A 25585-nucleotide genomic window follows, 5' to 3' on the forward strand; every position below is an offset into this window, starting at 1 on the left:
CTCAGCGTGGGTACTGGAGTTTGTCATGTCTTTGTTGGTGAGTTTCAGCGTGGGTACTGGAGTTTGTAATGTCTTTGCTGGTGAGTCTCAGCGTGGGTCCTGGAGTTTGTCATGTCTTTGCTGGTGAGTCTCAGTGTGGGTACTGGAGTTTGTCATGTCTTTGCTGGTGAGTCTCAGCGTGGGTACTGGAGTTAGTCATGTCTTTGCTGGTGAGTCTCAGCGTGGGAACTGGAGTTAGTCATGTCTTTGCTGGTGAGTCTCAACGTTGGTACTGGAGTTTGTCATGTCTTTGCTGGTGAGTCTCAGCGTGGGTACTGGAGTTGGTGAGTCTCAGCGTGGGTACTGGAGTTTGTCATGTCTTTGCTGGTGAGTCTCAGCGTGGGTACTGGAGTTGGTGAGTCTCAGCGTGGGTCCTGGAGTTTGTCATGTCTTTGTTGGTGAGTCTCAGCGTGGGTCCTGGAGTTTGTCATGTCTTTGTTGGTGAGTCTCAGCGTGGGTACTGGAGTTGGTGAGTCTCAGCGTGGGTCCTGGAGTTGGTGAGTCTCAGTGTGGGTCCTGGAGTTGGTGAGTCTCAGCGTGGGTACTGGAGTTGGTGAGTCTCAGCGTGGGTACTGGAGTTGGTGAGTCTCAGCGTGGGTACTGGAGTTTGTCATGTCTTTGCTGGTGAGTCTCAGCGTGGGTCCTGGAGTTGGTGAGTCTCAGCGTGGGTCCTGGAGTTGGTGAGTCTCAGCATGGGTCCTGGAGTTGGTGAGTCTCAGCGTGGGTCCTGGAGAAATCTCTGACAACGGTCTTGAGTATTTAAAGCTGATTTTTGTATTTAAGTGTGCAGAGACTCTCTTTCTTCAGTTCCTGGGTTTTTTCAGGAATCCTGGTTGGATGATTCCCAGTTCAGCGACACCTTACTAATTCAGGAATCCTGGTTGGATGATTCCCAGTTCAGCGACACCTTACTAATTCAGGAATCCTGGTTGGATGATTCCCCGTTCAGCGATACCTTACTAATTTCAATAATCCTGGTTGGATGATTCCCAGTTCAGCCGATACCTTACTAATTTCAGGAATCCTGGTTGGATGATTCCCAGTTCAGCGATACCTTACTCATTTCAGGAATCCTGGTTGGATGATTCCCAGTTCAGCCGATACCTTACTAATTTCAGGAATCCTGGTTGGATGATTCCCCGTTCAGCGATACCTTACTAATTTCAGGAATCCTGGTTGGATGATTCCCAGTTCAGCCGATACCTTACTAATTTCAGGAATCCTGGTTGGATGATTCCCAGTTCAGCCGATACCTTACTAATTTCAGGAATCCTGGTTGGATGATTCCCCGTTCAGCGATACCTTACTAATTTCAGGAATCCTGGTTGGATGATTCCCAGTTAAGCGATACCTTACTAATTTCAGGAATCCTGGTTGGATGATTCCCAGTTAAGCGATACCTTACTAATTTCCGGAATCATCCGACTGGGATTCCTGGGAAAACATGAGAAGTTTCCGGAAAGTTTAGCCGTCCTAGCTCGGCCTCCACTTTGATTCCTTTCTGGTGCCCTTTCCGCTAAAGAACTTCCCTCATCCATGTTTTCCGTCTCTTTTAGAATTTCAGCAACAACTTCCAGACGGCCAAAGACGCGTTGAGTGTGGCCACGGCCCAGGCAGCAGAGAAGGCGGCCTCCAGCATCAGGGACTTTGCCCAGAAGAGCTTCCGTCTCTCCATGGACATCAGGCTGAAGGCCCCTCTCATCATCATCCCTCAGTCCTCCACCTCACACAATGCACTGGAGGTTGACCTGGGGCTCATCACCGTGGGCAACAGCTTCTCTCTACTTGCTGTGGAGGGATGTCCACTTCCTGCTGTCATTGACCACATGGACGTACAGCTCACACAGCTCAAACTGTCCAGGTCAGTGCATTCTGTTTAACACAGTCGTCTTTTGCTTCATCAGTGCAGAAAGCAAGGTTATAATCAAAGAAACTGCTTGGTTCAATCGTGGTCTTACTGAATAGGCTCGGGCGCTATACTGTATATATCATATCATATATAATTCAGCGTGGAGCCCATAAAGCTCAGGGGGTTGCATTCTACGCCTCTGCTTATAAGTTAACTATCTATCTCAGGTCTCCAGCTATACATTTGGGTTTGTAACTTCCTAGCTAAGTGGCTAGATGGCAAGAACTAGCTTGGTTGGTTAAAGCAGGAATAATCAGTCCCCTCCTGGATCAATATCCCTGCTGCCTTCATGGCCTGCTGCCTACATGGCCTGCTGGCTACATGGCCTGCTGCCTACATGGCCTGCTGGCTACATGGCCTGCTGGCTACATGGCCTGCTGGCTACATGGCCTGCTGGCTACATGGCCTGCTGGCTACAGTAGATGGCCTGTTGGCTACAGTACATGGCCTGTTGGCTACAGTACATGGCCTGTTGGCTACAGTACATGGCCTGCTGGCTACAGTAGATGGCCTGTTGGCTACAGTACATGGCCTGTTGGCTACAGTACATGGCCTGTTGGCTACAGTACATGGCCTGTTGGCTACAGTACATGGCCTACTGGCTATTTTTTTAATTTATTTTATTTTACCTTTATTTAACCAGGTAGGCAAGTTGAGAACAAGTTCTCATTTACAATTGCGACCTGGCCAAGATAAACCAAAGCAGTTGGACAGATACAACGACACAGAGTTACACATGGAGTAAAACAAACATACAGTCAATAATACAGTATAAACAAGTCTATATACAATGTGAGCAAATGAGGTGAGAAGGGAGGTAAAGGCAAAAAGGCCTTGGTGGCAAGGTAAATACAATATAGTAAGTAAAACACTGGAATGGTAGTTTTGCAATGGAAGAATGTGCAAAGTAGAAATAAAAATAATGGGGTGCAAAGGAGCAAAATAAATAAATTAATTAAATACAGTTGGGAAAGAGGTAGTTGTTTGGGCTAAATTATAGGTATGTACAGGTGCAGTAATCTGTGAGCTGCTCTGACAGTTGGTGCTTAAAGCTAGTGAGGGAGATAAGTGTTTCCAGTTTCAGAGATTTTTGTAGCTCGTTCCAGTCATTGGCAGCAGAGAACTGGAAAGAGAGGCGGCCAAAGAAAGAATTGGTTTTGGGGGTGACCAGAGAGATATACCTGCTGGAGCGTGTGCTACAGGTGGGAGATGCTATGGTGACCAGCGAGCTGAGATAAGGGGGGACTTTACCTAGCAGGGTCTTGTAGATGACATGGAGCCAGTGGGTTTGGCGACGAGTAAATAGTAGTTAATAGCTATAGTACATGGCTACTATAGCTACTATAGCTATAGTACATGGCCTACTGGCTACAGTACGTGGCCTGTTGGCTACAGTAGATGGCCTGCTGGCTACAGTAGATGGCCTGCTGGCTACAGTAGATGGCCTGCTGGCTACAGTACATGGCCTGCTGGCTACATCCCTGGGTTGGTACAGGAATGGTATGAAAGTCTGGATACCACCCTAATACTGTATACTGTAGCTAAATAAACAAGTTGTCTAACTATCCTTGTCTATAATTTAGCTTTCTCTCATTAGGATTTACATGGAAAAAGACTCTCAGCCCAGTACTGAGCTGCTGGAGCCTGTCAACCTGCTCCTAACAGTGAAGAGGAACCTGGCTGCAGCATGGTACCAGAAGATGGCCGCCGTAGAGGTAGAGGGAGACCTCAAGCCCATGAAGGTAGGACCTAACATGAACCATGGAGGTAGAGGGAGACCATGAAGGTAGGAGCTAACAGGAACCATAGAGGTAGACAGAGACCATGAAGGTAGGAGCTAACAGGAACCATAGAGGTAGAGGGAGACCATGAAGGTAGGAGTTAACAGGAACCATAGAGGTAGACAGAGACCATGAAGGTAGGAGCTAACAGGAACCATAGAGGTAGACAGAGACCATGAAGGTAGGAGCTAACAGGAACCATAGAGGTAGAGGGAGACCATGAAGGTAGGAGTTAACAGGAACCATAGAGGTAGAGGGAGACCATGAAGGTAGGAGCTAACAGGAACCATAGAGGTAGAGGGAGACCATGAAGGTAGGAGCTAACAGGAACCATAGAGGTAGATAGAGACCATGAAGGTTAGGAGCTAACAGGAACCATAGAGGTAGATAGAGACCATGAAGGTAGGAGCTAACAGGAACCATAGAGGTAGATAGAGACCATGAAGGTAGGAGCTAACAGGAACCATAGAGGTAGACGGAGACCATGAAGGTAGGAGTTAACAGGAACCATAGAGGTAGACAGAGACCATGCAGGTAGGAGTTAACAGGAACCATAGAGGTAGACAGAGACCCACAGCCCATGAAGGTAGGAGATAACAGTAACTACAATCATGTCTTTCCCTCGAAAGGAGTGGTTAGATAAAGATCTGTTTTGATACCAAGATGTTTGTATTGTAGCAGAGAAGCTGATTGAAGTTATCTTCACTCGCGTAGTAATGTCACCCTCTCTGATACCTGAAATGACTATTTCCTTCAAGTTATAATAGCTGAGCTTTCATGATTTAGTCATATTGATGGTTGACCTCTGGTGGAAGAATGGTATTGGTAAGTTGTGCAATGTCATCCCCTTCCTTCAGACTTGAAGTAGCTTTGTCCCTTAAACCATAACAGCTGACCGTTGATGATTTAGTCACACTAACTAACTTCTGACTTCTGCTTGCAGCCTGGTTTGGAATGTAAGGTACATGCTACAGTCCTCTAGGGTTTGACAGTAAGATAATCAAGGCCGTTGGTCTAGCGGTTAAGAGCGTTGGGTAAGTAACCGAAAGGTCGCTGGTTCAAACATGACGATGTGCTCTTGAGCAAGGCGCTTAACCCTAATTGCTCCTGTAAGTTGCTCTGGATAAGTGTGTCTGCTAAATGACTTAAATTGTAAAATTGTCAGCGAATTAGCATTAGCAAATGCAACATTAGCATTTGCAAAAGGCAACATTAGCTTTTACCTATAGCAACATTAGCATTAGCTTTACCTATAGCAACATTAGCATTAGCTTTACCTATAGCAACATTAGCATTAGCTTTACCTATAGCAACATTAGCATTAGCTTTACCTATAGCAACATTAGCATTAGCTTTACCTATAGCAACATTAGCATTAGGCCTAACAAAGTTGATTTATAGTTTAACTAATGCCCTGCTTCACAAAAAAATAAATATATAAAAAATAATACATTTGTTTTTTAAATTATTAATTTGATTCAAATGAATTGATTCTTTTAGACCATTATTTTTGATGAAACGAACGGTTCACTTCGCCGTTGTAGTAGTTGTGATTCGGTTCAATCCACTGTCAATTGAATCATGTGAATCAAAATAATAATTTGTGAATTGCGAACATTCATTTTAAGGGGGAAAAAAAGATTAGCTGTAGCCTTCCTTTTGTTGTTATGTGGCAAAATGCGTTTTGTAGATACTTCAAGTTGATTTAGGCATTCAATTTATGGGACATTGCAACGTAATAGATGCTAGTCAGGTAAGATAAATATGACTAAACTAGAAGAAGTACATTTCCTGAAGAAAATGTGTTGTGCTTGCTTCAGCTGTCTAAAAAGGTCTGTATGCTAGTGAGAGCAGCATTAGCATTAGCTATAGCTCCATCCTATACTTCTCCTGTCTGTCCTCAAGTTATTTTGAGGCTCCTCTAGTTATCAGCAGCATTAGCATTAGCTACAGCTCCATCCTATACGTCTCCTGTCTGTCCTCGAGTTCTTTTGAGGCTCCTCTAGTTATCAGCAGCATTAGCATTAGCTACAGCTCCATCCTATACGTTACCTCTATACCTATAGAGTTATTTTGAGGCTCCTCTAGTTATCAGCAGCATTAGCTACAGCTCCATCCTATACGTTACCTCTATACCTATAGAGTTATTTTGAGGCTCCTCTAGTTATCAGCAGCATTAGCATTAGCATTAGCTACAGCTCCATCCTATACGTTACCTCTATACCTGTAGAGTTATTTTGAGGCTCCTCTAGTTATCAGCAGCATTAGCATTAGCTACAGCTCCATCCTATACGTTACCTCTATACCTATAGAGTTATTTTGAGGCTCCTCTAGTTATCAGCAGCATTAGCATTAGCATTAGCTACAGCTCCATCCTATACGTTACCTCTATACCTATAGAGTTATTTTGAGGCTCCTCTAGTTATCAGCAGCATTAGCATTAGCTACAGCTCCATCCTATACGTTACCTCTATACCTATAGAGTTATTTTGAGGCTCCTCTAGTTATCAGCAGCATTAGCATTAGCATTAGCTACAGCTCCATCCTATACGTTACCTCTATACCTATAGAGTTATTTTGAGGCTCCTCTAGTTATCAGCAGCATTAGCATTAGCATTAGCTACAGCTCCATCCTATACGATACCTCTATACCTATAGAGTTATTTTGAGGCTCCTCTAGTTATCAGCAGCATTAGCATTAGCTACAGCTCCATCCTATACGTTACCTCTATACCTATAGAGTTATTTTGAGGCTCCTCTAGTTTTCAGCTAGTGGGAGACGTGTTAAATATAGAATTCAAGCTGAAGCAGTTGGTTATAGTCAGAACAGGTCTGATTACTTTAGTGGGCTGCTATATATATATATATTTCAGCTAGCACATCAATTATAAAAAACAAAACAAAAAATGGCCGAACTGTGTCTTTAACTGTGCTCTCCAGCTCCTGACACCAATGTAGTTAATTAGGCGGGTACCCTGATCAGGACTCGAACTGTGGTTCCTAGGACTGTCATTCCAAAACCATTATACCAAATGACTAAAATGTTGTGCTGATGTCACTAGGTGTTGTAAAAAGGTTGTTTAGTATTGATGAGCTGGCCAATCAGCGGTCTAGATGATGATGAGCTGGCCAATCAGCGGTCTAGATGATGATGAGCTGGCCAATCAAGGGGTTCTAAATTGTGAATATTTTTTTAAATATATATTTTATTTTATCTGTTCGCTCACCTCACTTTTCAAAATCCGTTAAACAGTAAATCAACTTTGTATTGCCTTATGCCGTGTTCAACAAACATTGCCGCGATTTCGTCTGTCAATGGTGAGAATCGTTCTTGCGTTCCTTCCGATCTCCGAGCAAGTGAACGCTTCAAGTCATTCCTCCGAATTAGCAAGATGTTCCTCCGATCACGCCGACATGATGTGAACGCGGAAATGACTACAGAATTATTGGCTTTAGCAACATTAGCATTAGCTACGGCTCCATCCTATATGTCTCCTGTCTGTCCTCAAGTTAATTCGGGCTCTACTTATCAGCTGCATTTGCTACAGCTAATGCTGTTCTTGTCTCTTTAGGTTAACTAGTATTAGTGACATTAGCATTAGCAACCATTAGCTACAGCTACATCCTCTCTGTGCTTGTGTCTCTTCAGGTTAACTAGTATTAGTGACATTAGCATTAGCAACCATTAGCATTAGCTACAGCTACATCCTCTCTGTGCTTGTGTCTCCAGGTGAACTAGTATTAGTGACATTAGCATTAGCAACCATTAGCATTAGCTACAGCTACATCCTCTCTGTGCTTGTGTCTCCAGGTGAACTAGTATTAGTGACATTAGCATTAGCAACCATTAGCATTAGCGACAGCTACATCTTCTCTGTGCTTGTGTCTCTTCAGGTGAACTAGTATTAGTGACATTAGCATTAGCTCCAGCGACATATCCTCTCTGTCGTCTGTTCTCCTCAGGTTGCCCTGAGTCAGGACGACCTAACAGTTCTGTTGAGGATCCTGATGGAGAATATTGGAGAAGCCAGCTGTCTGCAGCCAGACCAACACACCAGCCCCGACACGACAGCCCTGACACACAAGACCACGCTGATGCTCAAAACAGACTACCCGAAAGGTCAGAGGTCATGTGTGTAATGTTATCGACTTGAGTCCCGAGCGTGTTAATTCTTCTGACCACCTTTCTGTTCTGTCGTCGTCCTTCAGACGGTGTAGAGAACACGGTTGAACTTCCAGAACAACAGGTAGAAGAGGAACCCCTGGAAACCATGACGTTTATCTTCAACATAGAGTCCCTGGGACTGGTCCTCTACAGCAATGACCCTAAACAGGTACGTACCTATAGGTGATGTAGCCCAGTCTCAGTTCTAATGCCCCTAAACAGGTTCTTATCTATAGGTGATGTAGACCGGTCTCAGTTCTAATGACACTAAACAGGTACTTTATCTATAGGTGATGTAGACCAGTCTCACTAAACAGGTACGTTTCTATAGGTGATGTAGCCCAGTCTCAGTTCTAATGCCCCTAAACAGGTACTTATCTATAGGTGATGTAGACCGGTCTCAGTTCTAATGACATTAAACAGGTACTTTATCTATAGGTGATGTAGCCCAGTCTCACTAAACAGGTACGTTTCTATAGGTGATGTAGCCCAGTCTCAGTTCTAATGACCCTAAACAGGTACTTTATCTATAGGTGATGTAGCCCGGTCTCACTAAACAGGTACGTATCTATAGTTGATGTAGCCCAGTCTCAGTTGTAATGTATTCTCTGGAGGAACGGGGGGGAATTGGGCCTTTACAGCGCTTGGCGTCAGTTAATGACAGTCATTTACTCTTAATGTCCTCTATGCTCTCCAAGCCCTGGATAATTACACAAAGCCATGATTAGGGTGAAGAGTTTGAACATCTACCAAACACCAGTCATTACTGTCCAAAATGACTCTCTGGTAATGACCTTGTAATGACTCTGTGGTAATGACTCTGTGGTAATGACCTTGTAATGCCTCTGTGGTAATGACTCTGTGGTAATGACTCTGTGGTAATGACTCTGTGGTAATGACTCTGTGGTAATGACTGTGGTAATGACTCTGTGGTAATGACTCTGCGGTAATGACTCTGTGGTAATGACCTTGTAATGCCTCTGTGGTAATGACTCTGTGGTAATGACTCTGTGGTAATGACTCTGTGGTAATGACCTTGTAATGACTCTGTGGTAATGACTCTGTGGTAATGACTTTGTAATGACTCTGTGGTAATGACTCTGTGGTAATGACTCTGTGGTAATGACCTTGTAACGACTCTGTGGTAACGACTCTGTGGTAATGACTCTGCGGTAATGACTCTGTGGTAATGACCTTGTAATGACTCTGTGGTAACGACCTTGTAATGACTCTGTGGTAATGACTCTGTGGTAATGACTCTGTGGTAATGACTCTGTGGTAATGACTGTGGTAATGACTCTGTGGTAATGACCTTGTAATGACTCTGTGGTAACGACCTTGTAATGACTCTGTGGTAATGACTCTGTGGTAATGACTCTGTGGTAATGACCTTGTAATGACTCTGTGGTAATGACTCTGTGGTAATGACCTTGTTATGACTCTAGGTAGTTCCCCCAGGGGTCTGCTGATTGGTTAATGGACAGATTGTATGTCTTTGTTTCCCCATTTCCAAGGTATCGGCTGTGTCTCAACACCAGGAGAGGCTGTGTCTGGGGGAGTTGACCTTTCACCTGATGAAGGCTTCAGGGAAGATGTTTAATAACGGCTCTATGGAGGTCTCTACCATCCTCACAGCCTGCACCCTGGACGACATGAGGACAGGGGTACAGAGAGTTACCTCACGGTGAGTCTCGCCCCGCCAGGCGTCACACCATGTTGGTCTCTACCATCCTCACAGCCTGCACCCTGGACGACATGAGGACAGGGGTACAGAGAGTTACCTCACGGTGAGTCTCGCCCCGCCAGACGTCACACCATGTTGTCGTTGGGAGAGTCACGGCTGGGGTGGAGGCTACCTCAGGTTAAACTACTGAATTATACTGCTGGGTTGTGTTCTGGACAGTACCAGTCGGGTCAGTCTCAATACTACTGGGTTGTGTTCTGGACAGTACCAGTCGGGTCAGTCTCAATACTACTGGGTTGAGTTCTGTACAGTACCAGTCGGGTCAGTCTCAATACTGCTGGGTTGTGTTCTGTACAGTACCAGTCGGGTCAGTCTCAATACTACTGGGTTGTGTTCTGTACAGTACTAGTCAGTCTCAATACTACTGGGTTGAGTTCTGGACAGTACCAGTCGGGTCAGTCTCAATACTACTGGGTTGTGTTCTGTACCAGTCAGTCTCAATACTACTGGGTTGTGTTCTGGACAGTACCAGTCTGTCTCAATACTACTGGGTTGTGTTCTGGACAGTACCAGTCTGTCTCAATACTACTGGGTTGAGTTCTGTACAGTACCAGTCAGTCTCAATACTACTGGGTTGAGTTCTGTACCAGTCGGGTCGGTCTCAATACTACTGGGTTGTGTTCTGGACAGTACCAGTCGGGTTGGTCTCAATACTACTGGGTTGTGTTCTGGACAGTACCAGTCAGTCTCAATACTACTGGGTTGTGTTCTGGACAGCACCAGTCAGTCTCAATACTACTGGGTTGTGTTCTGTACAGTACCAGTTGGTCTCAATACTACTGGGTTGTGTTCTGGACAGTACCAGTCAGTCTCAATACTACTGGGTTGTGTTCTGGACAGTACCAGTCAGTCTCAATACTACTGGGTTGAGTTCTGTACAGTACCAGTCTGTCTCAATACTACTGGGTTGAGTTCTGTACAGTACCAGTCAGTCTCAATACTACTGGGTTGTGTTCTGTACCAGTCGGGTCTGTCTCAATACTACTGGGTTGTGTTCTGGACAGTACCAGTCGGGTCAGTCTCAATACTACTGGGTTGTGTTCTGGACAGTACCAGTCGGTCTCAATACTGCTGGGTTGTGTTCTGTACAGTACCAGTCAGTCTCAATACTACTGGGTTGTGTTCTGGACAGTACCAGTCAGTCTCAATACTACTGGGTTGTGTTCTGGACAGTACCAGTCGGGTCAGTCTCAATACTGCTGGGTTGTGTTCTGGACAGTACCAGTCAGTCTCAATACTGCTGGGTTGTGTTCTGTACAGTACCAGTCGGGTCAGTCTCAATACTACTGGGTTGAGTTCTGGACAGTACCAGTCGGGTCAGTCTCAATGTATCGATTGTTGAATTGATTGATTGTGATATGTAACCTCACATTTGCCCAAACCCCTCAGGATGCTGGGTAAGCGTGACGAGGCGAGCGAGGAAGACATGATAGACGTGGCGTTCACGCAGAGCGCCGGCGAGCGCCAGGTGGTGGCGGTGGTACAGAAGCTCTATCTGTGCGCCAGCGTGGACTTTCTCATGGCAGTGGCAGACTTCTTCATCCAGGCCCTGCCCCAGAGCTCTGCCCAGGACGTGCCCACTAACACCAAGCTAGCCCTGCCAGGCCTGGCCAAGACCTCCCAGCTACCCCTCAAACAGCTGGCCGAGCTTCGGGATAGAGCCAACACTGACCCCAGAACAGGTAAGGAGAGAGAGAGAGAGAGGGTGGGGGAAATAAATGACGACCAGAAAACTATACAGCCGTTCAATGCTCATAGGATTTCCTTTTGGTGTGGAGTGATGGTATAGTGATGGCTACAGTGTTTTGGTGTGGAGTGATGGTGTTGTGATGGCTACAGTGTTTTGGTGTGGAGTGATGGTATAGTGATGGCTACAGTGTTTTGGTGTGGAGTGATGGTGTTGTGATGGCTACAGTGTTTTGGTGTGGAGTGATGGTGCTGTGATGGCTACAGTGTTTTGGTGTGGAGTGATGGTATTGTGATGGCTACAGTGTTTTGGTGTGGAGTGATGGTATTGTGATGACTACAGTGTTTTGGTATGGAGTGATGGTATTGTATAGTGATGGCTACAGTGTTTTGGTGTGGAGTGATGGTATTGTGATGGCTACAGTGTTTTGGTGTGGAGTGATGGTATTGTGATGGCTGCAGTGTTTTGGTGTGGAGTGATGACTACAGTGTTTTGGTGTGGTGTGATGGTATTGTATAGTGATAGCTACAGTGTTTTGGTGTGGAGTGATGGTATAGTGATGGCTACAGTGTTTTGGTGTGGAGTGATGGTATTGTGATGGCTGCAGTGTTTTGGTGTGGAGTGATGACTACAGTGTTTTGGTGTGGAGTGATGACTACAGTGTTTTGGTGTGGAGTGATGGTATTGTGATGGCTGCAGTGTTTTGGTGTGGAGTGATGGTATTGTGATGGCTACAGTGTTTTGGTGTGGAGTGATGGTATTGTATAGTGATAGCTACAGTGTTTTGGTGTGGAGTGATGGTATTGTGATGGCTACAGTGTTTTGGTGTGGAGTGATGACTACAGTGTTTTGGTGTGGAGTGATGGTATTGTATAGTGATAGCGACAGTGTTTTGGTGTGGAGTGATGGTATTGTGATGGCTACAGTGTTTTGGTGTGGAGTGATGACTACAGTGTTTTGGTGTGGAGTGATGGTATTGTATAGTGATAGCTACAGTGTTTTGGTGTGGAGTGATGGTATAGTGATGACTACAGCGTTTTGGTGTGGAGTGATGGTATAGTGATGGCTACAGTGTTTTGGTGTGGAGTGATGGTATTGTGATGGCTACAGTGTTTTGGTGTGGAGTGATGACTACAGTGTTTTGGTGTGGAGTAATGGTATAGTGATGACTACAGTGTTTTGGTGTGGAGTGATGGTATTGTGATGGCTGCAGTGTTGTGGTGTGGAGTGATGGTATAGTGATGGCTACAGTGTTTTGGTGTGGAGTGATGGTATTGTGATGGCTACAGTGTTTTGGTGTGGAGTGATGACTACAGTGTTTTGGTGTGGAGTGATGGTATAGTGATGGCTTCAGTGTTTTGGTGTGGAGTGATGGTATTGTGATGGCTGCAGTGTTGTGGTGTGGAGTGATGGTATTGTAATGTGATGGCTACAGTGTTTTGGTGTGGAGTGATGGTATAGTGATGGCTACAGTGTTTTGGTGTGGAGTGATGGTATTTTAATGTGATGGCTACAGTGTTTTGGTGTAGAGTGATGGTATAGTGATGGCTACAGTGTTTTGGTGTTTAGTGATGGTATTGTGATGGCTACAGTGTTTTGGTGTGGAGTGATGGTATTGTAATGTGATGGCTACAGTGTTTTGGTGTGGAGTGATGGTATTGTGATGGCTACAGTGTTTTGGTGTGGAGTGATGGTATTGTGATGGCTACAGTGTTTTGGTGTAGAGTGATGGTATTGTGATGGCTACAGTGTTTTGGTGTAGAGTGATGGTATAGTGATGGCTACAGTGTTTTGGTGTGGAGTGATGGTATTGTAATGTGATGGCTACAGTGTTTTGGTGTGGAGTGATGGTATTGTGATGGCTACAGTGTTTTGGTGTGGAGTGATGGTATTGTGATGGCTACAGTGTTTTGGTGTGGAGTGATGGTATTGTGATGACTACAGTGTTTTGGTGTGGAGTGATGGTATTGTAATGTGATGGCTACAGTGTTTTGGTGTAGAGTGATGGTATAGTGATGGCTACAGTGTTTTGGTGTTTAGTGATGGTATTGTGATGGCTACAGTGTTTTGGTGTGGAGTGATGGTATTGTAATGTGATGGCTACAGTGTTTTGGTGTGGAGTGATGGTATTGTGATGGCTACAGTGTTTTGGTGTGGAGTGATGGTATTGTGATGGCTACAGTGTTTTGGTGTAGAGTGATGGTATTGTGATGGCTACAGTGTTTTGGTGTAGAGTGATGGTATAGTGATGGCTACAGTGTTTTGGTGTGGAGTGATGGTATTGTAATGTGATGGCTACAGTGTTTTGGTGTGGAGTGATGGTATTGTGATGGCTACAGTGTTTTGGTGTGGAGTGATGGTATTGTGATGGCTACAGTGTTTTGGTGTGGAGTGATGGTATTGTGATGGCTACAGTGTTTTGGTGTGGAGTGATGGTATTGTGATGGCTACAGTGTTTTGGTGTGGAGTGATGGTATTGTGATGGCTACAGTGTTTTGGTGTGGAGTGATGGTATTGTGATGGCTACAGTGTTTTGGTGTGGAGTGATGGTATTGTGATGGCTACAGTGTTTTGGTGTAGAGTGATGGTATTGTATTGTACATTGTGTTGTCTTTATCTTTTCTATATTCTTGGTTCAGTTTCATACCTGACAGATTGTGTGTATCCTCTCCCTCTTCTCTCTACCCTCCATACCCAATATTAGGATATGTTTGGTGGTGGGGTGATGTTTCTCCTCTCTCTCTCTCTACCCTCCATACCCAATATTAGGATATGTTTGGTGGTGGGGTGATGTTTCTCCTCTCTCTCTCTCTACCCTCCATACCCAATATTAGGATATGTTTGGTGGTGGGGTGATGTTCCTCCCCTCCTCTCTACCCTCCATACCCAATATTAGGATATGTTTGGTGGTGGGGTGATGTTCCTTCCCTCCTCTCTACCCTCCATACCCAATATTAGGATATGTTTGGTGGTGTGGTGATGTTTCTCCCCTCCTCTCTCCCCCAGGCTCCAGTCCCAGGACCAAGCTGCGCGCAGTCATACTAGACCCAGAGGTGGTGTTCGTGGCTAACCTGATGAGAGCCGACGCGCCGGCCCTGGTTGCCTCTTTCCAATGTGACTTCAGTCTGATGCTAGAGCCTGGGGGAGGGCCCCCTGGGGGAGGGCCCGGGGCCCCTGGGGGACAAAGCATGACGGCCAACCTCAGAGAGCTCAAAGTTCTGGCCTGTCCCTTCATCAGGACCAATGAGACCAAGGTGGTCACCACGGTGAGCATAAAATAGCTTTTAATAGACGGTTTTTTTGGAGACCCTCTACACTGCATCTAAATGTCACTACTGTAAAAGCGTCAGCTGGGATATAAGCATGATTCAAAGATATTTCCTATTGCGTTTTTAAAACGTTTTCTTTGAAAGTATATTCGAATTGAATCCAACTCCCTAAATGCTTCTTTCTCATTGGTCTTCAGGTGCTACGTCCGTGTTCTGTCTTCCTGGAAACCAAAACCCACCCCAACCAACCCCTTTCCGGCTGTGTGACTGTGGAGGAAGTCTTTATCAAAGTAGGTTGCATCCCTTCTTTGTCAAGTTAGTTTGGTAAAAAAATGTTATGGCAGAGTGTACCAATGTGCTCTGAGTAGGAGGTCTTCACGGGTCCAATGGACCTGGGGCTTTCCCATCCCCGGACTTCATTAGCATAAATAATAAACGTTTATGTATAATGGACTAATAGCTGCCATAGCTAGGTTATTTATCATCAAATATGATAACGTAATACTTGGCATGGACTGCATCAAACCAGGACGAGAAGTTAACGTTAGCTTAGCTAGGCTAACTGAGGCGGCGTCAAACCAGGACGAGAAGTTAACGTTAGCTTAGCTAGGCTAACTGAGGCGGCATCAAACCAGGACGAGAAGTTAACGTTAGCTTAGCTAGGCTAACTGAGGCGGCGTCAAACCAGGACGAGAAGTTAACGTTAGCTTAGCTAGGCTAACTGAGGCGGCGTCAAACCAGGACGAGAAGTTAACGTTAGCTTAGCTAGGCTAACTGAGGCGGCGTCAAACCAGGACGAGAAGTTAACGTTAGCTTAGCTAGGCTAACTGAGGCGGCGTCAAACCAGGACGAGAAGTTAACGTTAGCTAGCTAGGCTAACTGAGGCGGCATCAAACCAGGACGAGAAGTTAACGTTAGCTTAGCTAGGCTAACTGAGGCGGCGTCAAACCAGGACGAGAAGTTAACGTTAGCTAGCTAGGCTAACTGAGGTGGCATCAAACCAGGACGAGAAGTTAACGTTAGCTTAGCTAGGCTAACTGAGGCGGCGTCAAACCAGGACGAGAAGTTAACGTTAGCTAGCTAGGCTAACTGAGGCGGCATCAAACTAGGACGAGAAGTTGACGTGGGTCGCTGTAGCCTACCTGTTGACTCTGGGTCATTGAGAGACCCGTGATATATACCCGAGACCCGTGACATTATTTTGAGTTCTGGATCCGGGCCCTCTCAGGTATTCGGGTACAGGTGGATCCATGAAGACCTCTAGCTCTGAGTGCTCGGGAGTGAGAAATGGTTTGAATTATTGAACCGCCTCCTGCACTGAGAGGCTACTTCTGAACATAGACGTCAATCAAGATCGTCATTGCGATCGTTATTTTCAATTGATCGTCACACATAAGAATCCCGCTGACTTCCCCCGTAGGAATAAAGTAGAAAAGAAATACCTGACACGCTCTTCCCTTCCCTCTCTCAGATCTCCCCTGTCATCCTGAACACAGTGATGACCATCACGGCAGCCATGACGGCCAAACCCAAAGACGAGGCAGCAGAGGAGGAGAAGACTGAGGTCCGCAACCTGTGGTCCACCATGAACATCTACACCTGCAACTACTGGTTCCTGGGAGTGGACTCTGCCAGCGAGGTACAGATACTACGGTTGGGGTTCAATTCCATTTCAATGCCAGTCAATTCGGGAAGTACACTGAGAAAAATCGGAATAGGAATTTAGTTTACTTTCTGAATTGACCTGGAATTTAAATTGAATACCTCTTTAATATGTTCTATTGAGGTCTAGAACCTTCTGTCCCTATAAAATAACCTTCTGTGCCTTCTGTCTCTATACAATAACCTTCTGTCCCTATCTGTCTCTATACAAGGACCTTCTGTCTCTATACAAGAACCTTCTGTCCCTATCTGTCTCTATACAAGAACCTTCTGTCTCTATACAAGAACCTTCTGTCTCTATACAAGAACCTTCTGTCTCTATACAAAAACCTTCTGTCTCTATACAATAACCTTCTGTCCCTATCTATCTCTATACAAGGACCTTCTGTCCCTATCTGTCTCTATACAAGAACCTTCTGTCTCTATACAAGAACCTTCTGTCTCTATACAATAACCTTCTGTCCCTATCTGTCTCTATACAAGGACCTTCTGTCTCTATACAATGACCTTCTGTCCCTATACAAGAACCTTCTGTCCCTATCTGTCTCTATACAAGGACCTTCTGTCCCTATCTGTCTCTATACAATAACCTTCTGTCTCTATACAATAACCTTCTGTCCCTATACAAGAACCTTCTGTCCCTATCTGTCTCTATACAAGGACCTTCTGTCCCTATCTGTCTCTATACAAGAACCTTCTGTCTCTATACAATAACCTTCTGTCTCTATACAAGAACCTTCTGTCTCTATACAAGAACCTTCTGTCTCTATACAAGAACCTTCTGTCTCTATACAAGAACCTTCTGTCTCTATACAATAACCTTCTGTCTCTATACAATAACCTTCTGTCTCTATACAAGAACCTTCTGTCCCTATCTGTCTCTATACAAGGACCTTCTGTCCCTATCTGTCTCTATACAATGACCTTCTGTCCCTATACAAGAACCTTCTGTCCCTATCTGTCTCTATACAAGGACCTTCTGTCTCTATACAATAACCTTCTGTCTCTATACAAGAACCTTCTGTCCCTATATGTCTCTATACAAGGACCTTCTGTCTCTATACAATAACCTTCTGTCCCTATATGTCTCTATACAAGGACCTTCTGTCTCTATACAATGACCTTCTGTCTCTATACAATAACCTTCTGTCTCTATACAAGAACCTTCTGTCCCTATATGTCTCTATACAAGGACCTTCTGTCCCTATCTGTCTCTATACAAGGACCTTCTGTCCCTATTTGTCTCTATACAAGAACCTTCTGTCTCTGTACAAGAACCTTCTGTCTCTATACAAGAACCTTCTGTCTCTGTACAATAACCTTCTGTCTCTGTACAAGAACCTTCTGTCTCTGTACAAGAACCTTCTGTCTCTGTACAAGAACCTTCTGTCTCTATACAAGAACCTTCTGTCTCTATACAAGAACCTTCTGTCTCTATACACTAACCTTCTGTCTCTGTACAAGAACCTTCTGTCTCTGTACAAGAACCTTCTGTCTCTGTACAATAACCTTCTGTCTCTGTACAATAACCTTCTGTCTCTGTACAATAACCTTCTGTCTCTATACAAGAACCTTCTGTCTCTGTACAATAACCTTCTGTCTCTGTACAAGAACCTTCTGTCTCTATACAAGAACCTTCTGTCCCTATCTGTCTCTATACAAGGACCTTCTGTCCCTATCTGTCTCTATACAAGAACCTTCTGTCGCTATACAATAACCTTCTGTCTCTATACAATAACCTTCTGTCTCTATACAAGAACCTTCTGTCTCTATACAAGAACCTTCTGTCCCTATCTGTCTCTATACAAGGACCTTCTGTCCCTATCTGTCTCTATACAAGAACCTTCTGTCGCTATACAATAACCTTCTGTCTCTATACAATAACCTTCTGTCTCTATACAAGAACCTTCTGTCTCTATACAAGAACCTTCTGTCTCTATACAAGGACCTTCTGTCTCTATACAAGAACCTTCTGTCTCTATACAAAAACCTTCTGTCTCTATACAATAACCTTCTGTCCCTATCTGTCTCTATACAAGAACCTTCTGTCTCTGTACAAGAACCTTCTGTCTCTATACAAGGACCTTCTGTCTCTATACAAGAACCTTCTGTCTCTATACAAAAACCTTCTGTCTCTATACAATAACCTTCTGTCCCTATCTGTCTCTATACAAGAACCTTCTGTCTCTGTACAAGAACCTTCTGTCTCTGTACAAGAACCTTCTGTCTCTGTACAATAACCTTCTGTCTCTATACAAGAACCTTCTGTCCCTATCTGTCTCTATACAAGAACCTTCTGTCGCTATACAATAACCTTCTGTCTCTATACAATAACCTTCTGTCTCTATACAAGAACCTTCTGTCTCTATACAAGGACCTTCTGTCTCTATACAAGAACCTTCTGTCTCTATACAAAAACCTTCTGTCTCTATACAATAACCTTCTGTCCCTATCTGTCTCTATACAAGAACCTTCTGTCTTTATACAAGAACCTTCTGTCTCTATACAAGAACCTTCTGTCTCTATACAATAACCTTCTGTCTCTATACAAAAACCTTCTGTCCCTATATGTCTCTATACAAGAACCTTCTGTCTCTATACAATAACCTTCTGTCTCTATACAATAACCTTCTGTCCGTATACAAGAACCTTCTGTCTCTATACAAGAACCGTCTGTCCCTATAGGATGTATAGACCTTCTGTCCTCCCAGGAACATTTGGGCTCTCCGTTTACCTTCACTATGCACCTTTGTTGTTGTATTCTCTTACCTACAAATGACATTAAACCTTAACATGACTTTCCCATCCAGGTGACGGAGAGTTTCAGTGACCAGGACGGCCGTAACTTTGGGGAGAGTTTCAAGGTGGATGTGAAGGTTGTTCAGGTGACCATGGAGTCTGGTCTGGGCCACAGGACGGTCCCCCTGCTGCTGGCTGAGAGCTCTCTGTCTGGGACGGCCAACAACTGGTCCTCCCTCCTCTACCTCTGCTCTGACATGACCCTGGAGGTGAGGACTGGAGCTTTTTACACTACTCTCAAGTATCGTCCTAATGGACGTCCTCTTCCTGTACGTACAGGAGCTTGTCATGTGTTTTCTTGTAGGAAGTCAGTAGGAGGACAAACAGCTGTTCTTTAGTCTTTGTGAATTACCTACTGATGTAGGGATACTTGTTACCTTTGGCATTCATGTGTGCATTGGGCTCCCGTGTGGCTCAGCGGTCTAAAGGAGCTGCATCTCAGTGCAAGAGGGGGGCCCGTAGGGCGTCGTCCGGGTTTGGCCCGGGGTAGGCCCGCCATTGTAAATAACAATTTGTTCTTAACTGACTTGCCTAGTTAAATAAAGGTAAAATAAAAAATAAACCTTTTGACTACCTGTGTTCTTTGAATTTCGTTATCAATATAATGTGTTGATTGAAATTGATATGGATGCTGATTTTGACACTGTGACTATGTTGACTGTCGACAGGTGAACTACTTCAATGAGACCCATGCTGTCTGGGAACCGCTGATAGAGAGAGTGGAGGACGGCAAACGCAGGTGGAACCTCAAGCTAGAGGTACGCTGAATAACTCTAACCAGCCTCGTAGTGGAACCTCAACCTAGAGGTACGCCGAGTAACCCTAACCAACCTCGTAGTGGAACCTCAACCTAGAGGTACGCTGAGTAACCCTAACCAACCTCGTAGTGGAACCTCAACCTAGAGGTACGCTGAGTAACCCTAACCAACCTCGTAGTGGAACCTCAACCTAGAGGTACGCTGAGTAACCCTAACCAACCTCGTAGTGGAACATCAACCTAGAGGTATGCTGAGTAACCCTAACCAACCTCGTAGTGGAACCTCTACCTAGAGGTACGCTGAGTAACCTTAACCAACCTCGTAGTGGAACCTCAACCTAGAGGTACGCTGAGTAACCCTAACCAACCTCGTAGTGGAACCTCAACCTAGAGGTACGCTGTGGAACCTCAACCTAGAGGTACGCTGAGTAACCCTAACCAACCTCGTAGTGGAACCTCAACCTAGAGGTACGCTGAGGAACCCTAACCAACCTCATAGTGGAACCTCAACCTAGAGGTACGCTGAGAAACCCTAACCAACCTCGTAGTGGAACCTCAACCTAGAGGTATGCTGAGTAACCCTAACCAACCTCGTAGTGGAACCTCAACCTAGAGGTACGCTGAATAACCCTAACCAACCTCGTAGTGGAACCTCAACCTAGAGGTACGCTGAATAACCCTAACCAACCTCGTAGTGGAACCTCAACCTAGAGGTATGCTGAGTAACCCTAACCAACCTCATAGTGGAACCTCAACCTAGAGGTACGCTGAATAACCCTAACCAACCTCGTAGTGGAACCTCAACCTAGAGGTACGCTGAATAACCCTAACCAACCTGGTAGTGGAACCTCAACCTAGAGGTACGCTGAGTAACCCTAACCAACCTGGTAGTGGAACCTCAACCTAGAGGTACGCTGAATAACCCTAACCAGCCTCGTAGTGGAACCTCAACCTAGAGGTACGCTGAGTAACCCTAACCAACCTCGTAGTGGAACCTCAAGCTAGAGGTACGCTGAGGAACCCTAACCAACCTGGTAGTGGAACCTCAACCTAGAGGTACGCTGAGGAACCCTAACCAACCTGGTAGTGGAACCTCAACCTAGAGGTACGCTGAGTAACCCTAACCAACCTGGTAGTGGAACCTCAACCTAGAGGTACGCTGGGTAACACTAACCAACCTCGTAGTGGAACCTCAACCTAGAGGTACGCTGAATAACCCTAACTAACCTCGTAGTGGAACCTCAACCTAGAGGTACGCTGAGTAACCCTAACCAACCTCGTAGTGGAACCTCAACCTAGAGGTACGCTGAATAACCCTAACCAACCTCGTAGTGGAACCTCAACCTAGAGGTACGCTGAGGAACCCTAACCAACCTCGTAGTGGAACCTCAACCTAGAGGTACGCTGAATAACCCTAACCAACCTTGTAGTGGAACCTCAACCTAGCGGTACGCTGAATAACCCTAACCAACCTCGTAGTGGAACCTCAACCTAGAGGTACGCTGAGGAACCCTAACCAACCTCGTAGTGGAACCTCAAGCTATATAAACATGATTACGCTGTAGATTAGCAAAACTCAGAAACACAATGACGTTTGTATTTAATTCAATGACCTCGTATTGATGGATGGATCGATCGACCTATAGATTGGTATCTCTCTTAATTCAGTGTTTGTGTTCACCGCGTCGTCCTCCTCCTCCCTGCAGATGAAGAACAACCCCGTGCAGGATAAGAGCCCTGTTCCCGGGGATGACTTTGTGGTTCTCCCCGAGCCACGCACCGCCATCAACATCTGTTCCAAAGACACCATGAACATTACCGTCTCTAAGTGCTGCCTCAATGTGTTAACCAACCTGGCCAAGGTAGAGACACACACACACACCAACACACACACACACATACACACCAACACACACACACCAACACACACACACACACACACACCAACACACACACCAACACACATACACACCAACACACATACACACCAACACACACACCAACACACACACCAACACACACACACACCAACACACACACCAACACACACACCAACACACACACACACACACACACCAACACACCAACACACCAACACACACACACAGACACACACGATACATGACAGAAAACACTCTCCGTATAATTCGGTTCTGATGGCCAGCTACTGATTTTTTTCCCCCCAGTTCTTCCTATGAACGTCTGACCCGTTTCTCCAGCCCTAGTTAAAGCCATTCCTAGACTAAACATCAATATCATTGGTCCTGTTTTTAACCCAGGACTAGATTCATCTAGGTCCCACAAACCAACCTAAAAAATGTTGAACATTTCAGCACGTTTATTCACAGTACGTTCTGTCATTTCTGCTCAGGCATTCTCTGAGGGCACAGCCTCTACCTTTGACCACAGTCTGAAGGAGAAGGCCCCCTTCACCATCCGTAATGCGCTGGGCATCCCTCTCACCGTGCAGCACAGTGCCAACCTGCGGGTGGTGGCCTCCCCTGGGCAGGGCAAACTCCACGAGGTGGGGGTAGGGCAGAGCGTGGACCTGGAGTACTCCGGGTCGGGTACCTCGACACGGGGCAAACTGTCTGCTTTGCAACGTCAGGAGAGCTGCCTCTTCAACCTCAGCATCGGTCAGTAGACTACTGTATATTAATTTAGACGTTTATTTATTTGACCTTTATTTAACGAGGCAAGTCAGTTAAGAACAAATTCTTATTTTAAATGACGGCCTAGGAACAGTGGGTTAACTGCCTGTTCAGGGGAAGAACGACAGATTTGAACTTGCAACCTTTCGGTTACTAGTCCAACGCTCTAACCACTAGGCTACCTGCTGGTTACTAGTCCAACACTCTAACCACTAGACTACCTGCTGGTTACTAGTCCAACACTCTAACCACTAGACTACCTGCTGGTTACTGGCCCAACGCTCTAACCACTAGGCTACCTGCTGGTTACTAGTCCAACACTCTAACCACTAGACTACCTGCTGGTTACTAGTCCAACACTCTAACCACTAGACTACCTGCTGGTTACTGGCCCAACGCTCTAACCACTAGGCTACCTGCTGGTTACTAGTCCAACACTCTAACCACTAGACTACCTGCTGGTTACTAGTCCAACGCTCTAACCACTAGTCTACCTGCTGGTTACTAGTCCAACACTCTAACCACTAGACTACCTGCTGGTTACTAGTCCAACACTCTAACCACTAGGCTACCTGCTGGTTACTAGTCCAACACTCTAACCACTAGACTACCTGCTGGTTACTAGTCCAACACTCTAACCACTAGACTACCTGCTGGTTACTAGTCCAACACTCTAACCACTAGGCTACCTGCTGGTTACTAGTCCAACACTCTAACCACTAGGCTACCTGCTGGTTACTAGTCCAACACTCTAACCACTAGACTACCTGCTGGTTACTAGTCCAACACTCTAACCACTAGGCTATCTGCTGGTTACTAGTCCAACTAGTCCAACACTCTAACCACTAGGCTACCTGCTGGTTAATAGTCCAACACTCTAACCTCTAGGCTATCTGTTGGTTACTAGTCGAACACTCTAACCACTAGGCTACCTGCTGGTTACTAGTCCAACACTCTAACCTCTAGGCTATCTGTTGGTTACTAGTCCAACACTCTAACCACTAGGCTACCTGCTGGTTACTAGTCCGACACTCTAACCACTAGGCTACCTGCTGGTTACTAGTCAAACGCTCTAACCACTAGGCTACTTGCTGGTTACTAGCCCAACACTCTAACCACTAGGCTACCTGCTGGTTACTAGTCCAACACTATAACCACTAGGCTACCTGCTGGTTACTAGCCCAACGCTCTAACCACTAGGCTACCTGCTGGTTACTAGTCCAACACTCTAACCACTAGGGTACCTGCTGGTTACTGGTCCAATGCTCTAACCACTAGGCTACCTGCTGGTTACTAGTCCAACGCTCTAACCACTAGGCTACCTGCTGGTTACTAGTCCAACACTCTAACCACTAGGCTACCTGCTGTTTACTAGTCCAACACTCTAACCACTAGTCTACCTGCTGGTTACTAGTCCAACACTCTAACCACTAGGGTACCTGCTGGTTACTGGTCCAATGCTCTAACCACTAGGCTACCTGCTGTTTACTAGTCCAACACTCTAACCACTAGGCTACCTGCTGGTTACTGCTCCAACACTCTAACCAGTACATGCTACCTGCTGGTTACTAGTCCAACACTCTAACCACTAGGCTACCTGCTGGTTACTAGTCCAACACTATAACCACTAGGCTACCTGCTGGTTACTAGTCCAACGCTCTAACCACTAGGCTACCTGCTGGTTACTAGTCCAACACTCTAACCACTAGGCTACCTGCTGGTTACTAGCCCAACGCTCTAACCACTAGGCTACCTGCTGGTTACTAGTCCAACACTAACCACTAGGCTACCTGCTGGTTACTAGTCCAACACTATAACCACTAGGCTACCTGCTGGTTACTAGTCCAACGCTCTAACCACTAGGCTACCTGCTGGTTACTAGTCCAACTAGTCCAACACTCTAACCACTAGGCTACCTGCTGGTTAATAGTCCAACACTCTAACCTCTAGGCTATCTGTTGGTTACTAGTCGAACACTCTAACCACTAGGCTACCTGCTGGTTACTAGTCCAACACTCTAACCTCTAGGCTATCTGTTGGTTACTAGTCCAACACTCTAACCACTAGGCTACCTGCTGGTTACTAGTCCAACACTCTAACCACTAGGCTACCTGCTGGTTACTAGTCAAACGCTCTAACCACTAGGCTACTTGCTGGTTACTAGCCCAACACTCTAACCACTAGGCTACCTGCTGGTTACTAGTCCAACACTATAACCACTAGGCTACCTGCTGGTTACTAGCCCAACGCTCTAACCACTAGGCTACCTGCTGGTTACTAGTCCAACACTCTAACCACTAGGGTACCTGCTGGTTACTGGTCCAATGCTCTAACCACTAGGCTACCTGCTGTTTACTAGTCCAACACTCTAACCACTAGTCTACCTGCTGGTTACTAGTCCAACACTCTAACCACTAGGGTACCTGCTGGTTACTGGTCCAATGCTCTAACCACTAGGCTACCTGCTGTTTACTAGTCCAACACTCTAACCACTAGGCTACCTGCTGGTTACTGCTCCAACACTCTAACCAGTACATGCTACCTGCTGGTTACTAGTCCAACGCTCTAACCACTAGGCTACCTGCTGGTTACTAGTCCAACACTCTAACCACTAGGCTACCTGCTGGTTACTAGCCCAACGCTCTAACCACTAGGCTACCTGCTGGTTACTAGTCCAACACTAACCACTAGGCTACCTGCTGGTTACTAGTCCAACACTATAACCACTAGGCTACCTGCTGGTTACTAGTCCAACGCTCTAACCACTAGGCTACCTGCTGGTTACTAGTCCAATACTAACCACTAGGCTACCTGCTGGTTACTAGTCCAACACTATAACCACTAGGCTACCTGCTGGTTACTAGTCCAACGCTCTAACCACTAGGCTACCTGCTGGTTACTAGTCCAACGCTCTAACCACTAGGCTACCTGCTGGTTACTAGTCCAACACTATAACCACTAGGCTACCTGCTGGTTACTAGTCCAACGCTCTAACCACAAGACTACCTGCTGGTTACTAGTCCAACACTCTAACCATTAGGCTACCTGCTGGTTACTAGTCCAACACTCTAACCACTAGGCTACCTGCTGGTTACTAGTCCAACACTATAACCACTAGGCTA

The 25585-nt window shown here is 45.6% G+C and overlaps 1 protein-coding gene across 2 annotated transcripts in view; it reads left to right on the plus strand.

The window, feature by feature from the left end:
* The window catches only part of LOC110526849 (vacuolar protein sorting-associated protein 13C), a 219427-nt gene that overhangs the window by 129848 nt on the left and 63994 nt on the right, over nt 1–25585 (plus strand). For both annotated transcript variants that reach the window (XM_036981697.1, XM_036981698.1), the window contains 13 exons: nt 1596–1900; nt 3546–3690; nt 7693–7849; nt 7939–8063; nt 9409–9578; nt 11028–11320; nt 14332–14591; nt 14792–14884; nt 16066–16233; nt 19067–19264; nt 19724–19813; nt 21519–21674; nt 22184–22448. In XM_036981697.1, the coding sequence (XP_036837592.1) occupies nt 1596–1900; nt 3546–3690; nt 7693–7849; nt 7939–8063; nt 9409–9578; nt 11028–11320; nt 14332–14591; nt 14792–14884; nt 16066–16233; nt 19067–19264; nt 19724–19813; nt 21519–21674; nt 22184–22448 (2425 nt within the window). The remainder of the gene's footprint in view (nt 1–1595; nt 1901–3545; nt 3691–7692; nt 7850–7938; nt 8064–9408; nt 9579–11027; nt 11321–14331; nt 14592–14791; nt 14885–16065; nt 16234–19066; nt 19265–19723; nt 19814–21518; nt 21675–22183; nt 22449–25585) is intronic.

This window comes from Oncorhynchus mykiss, chromosome 6 (assembly GCF_013265735.2).
Source record: "Oncorhynchus mykiss isolate Arlee chromosome 6, USDA_OmykA_1.1, whole genome shotgun sequence".
Lineage (NCBI taxonomy): Eukaryota > Metazoa > Chordata > Actinopteri > Salmoniformes > Salmonidae > Oncorhynchus > Oncorhynchus mykiss.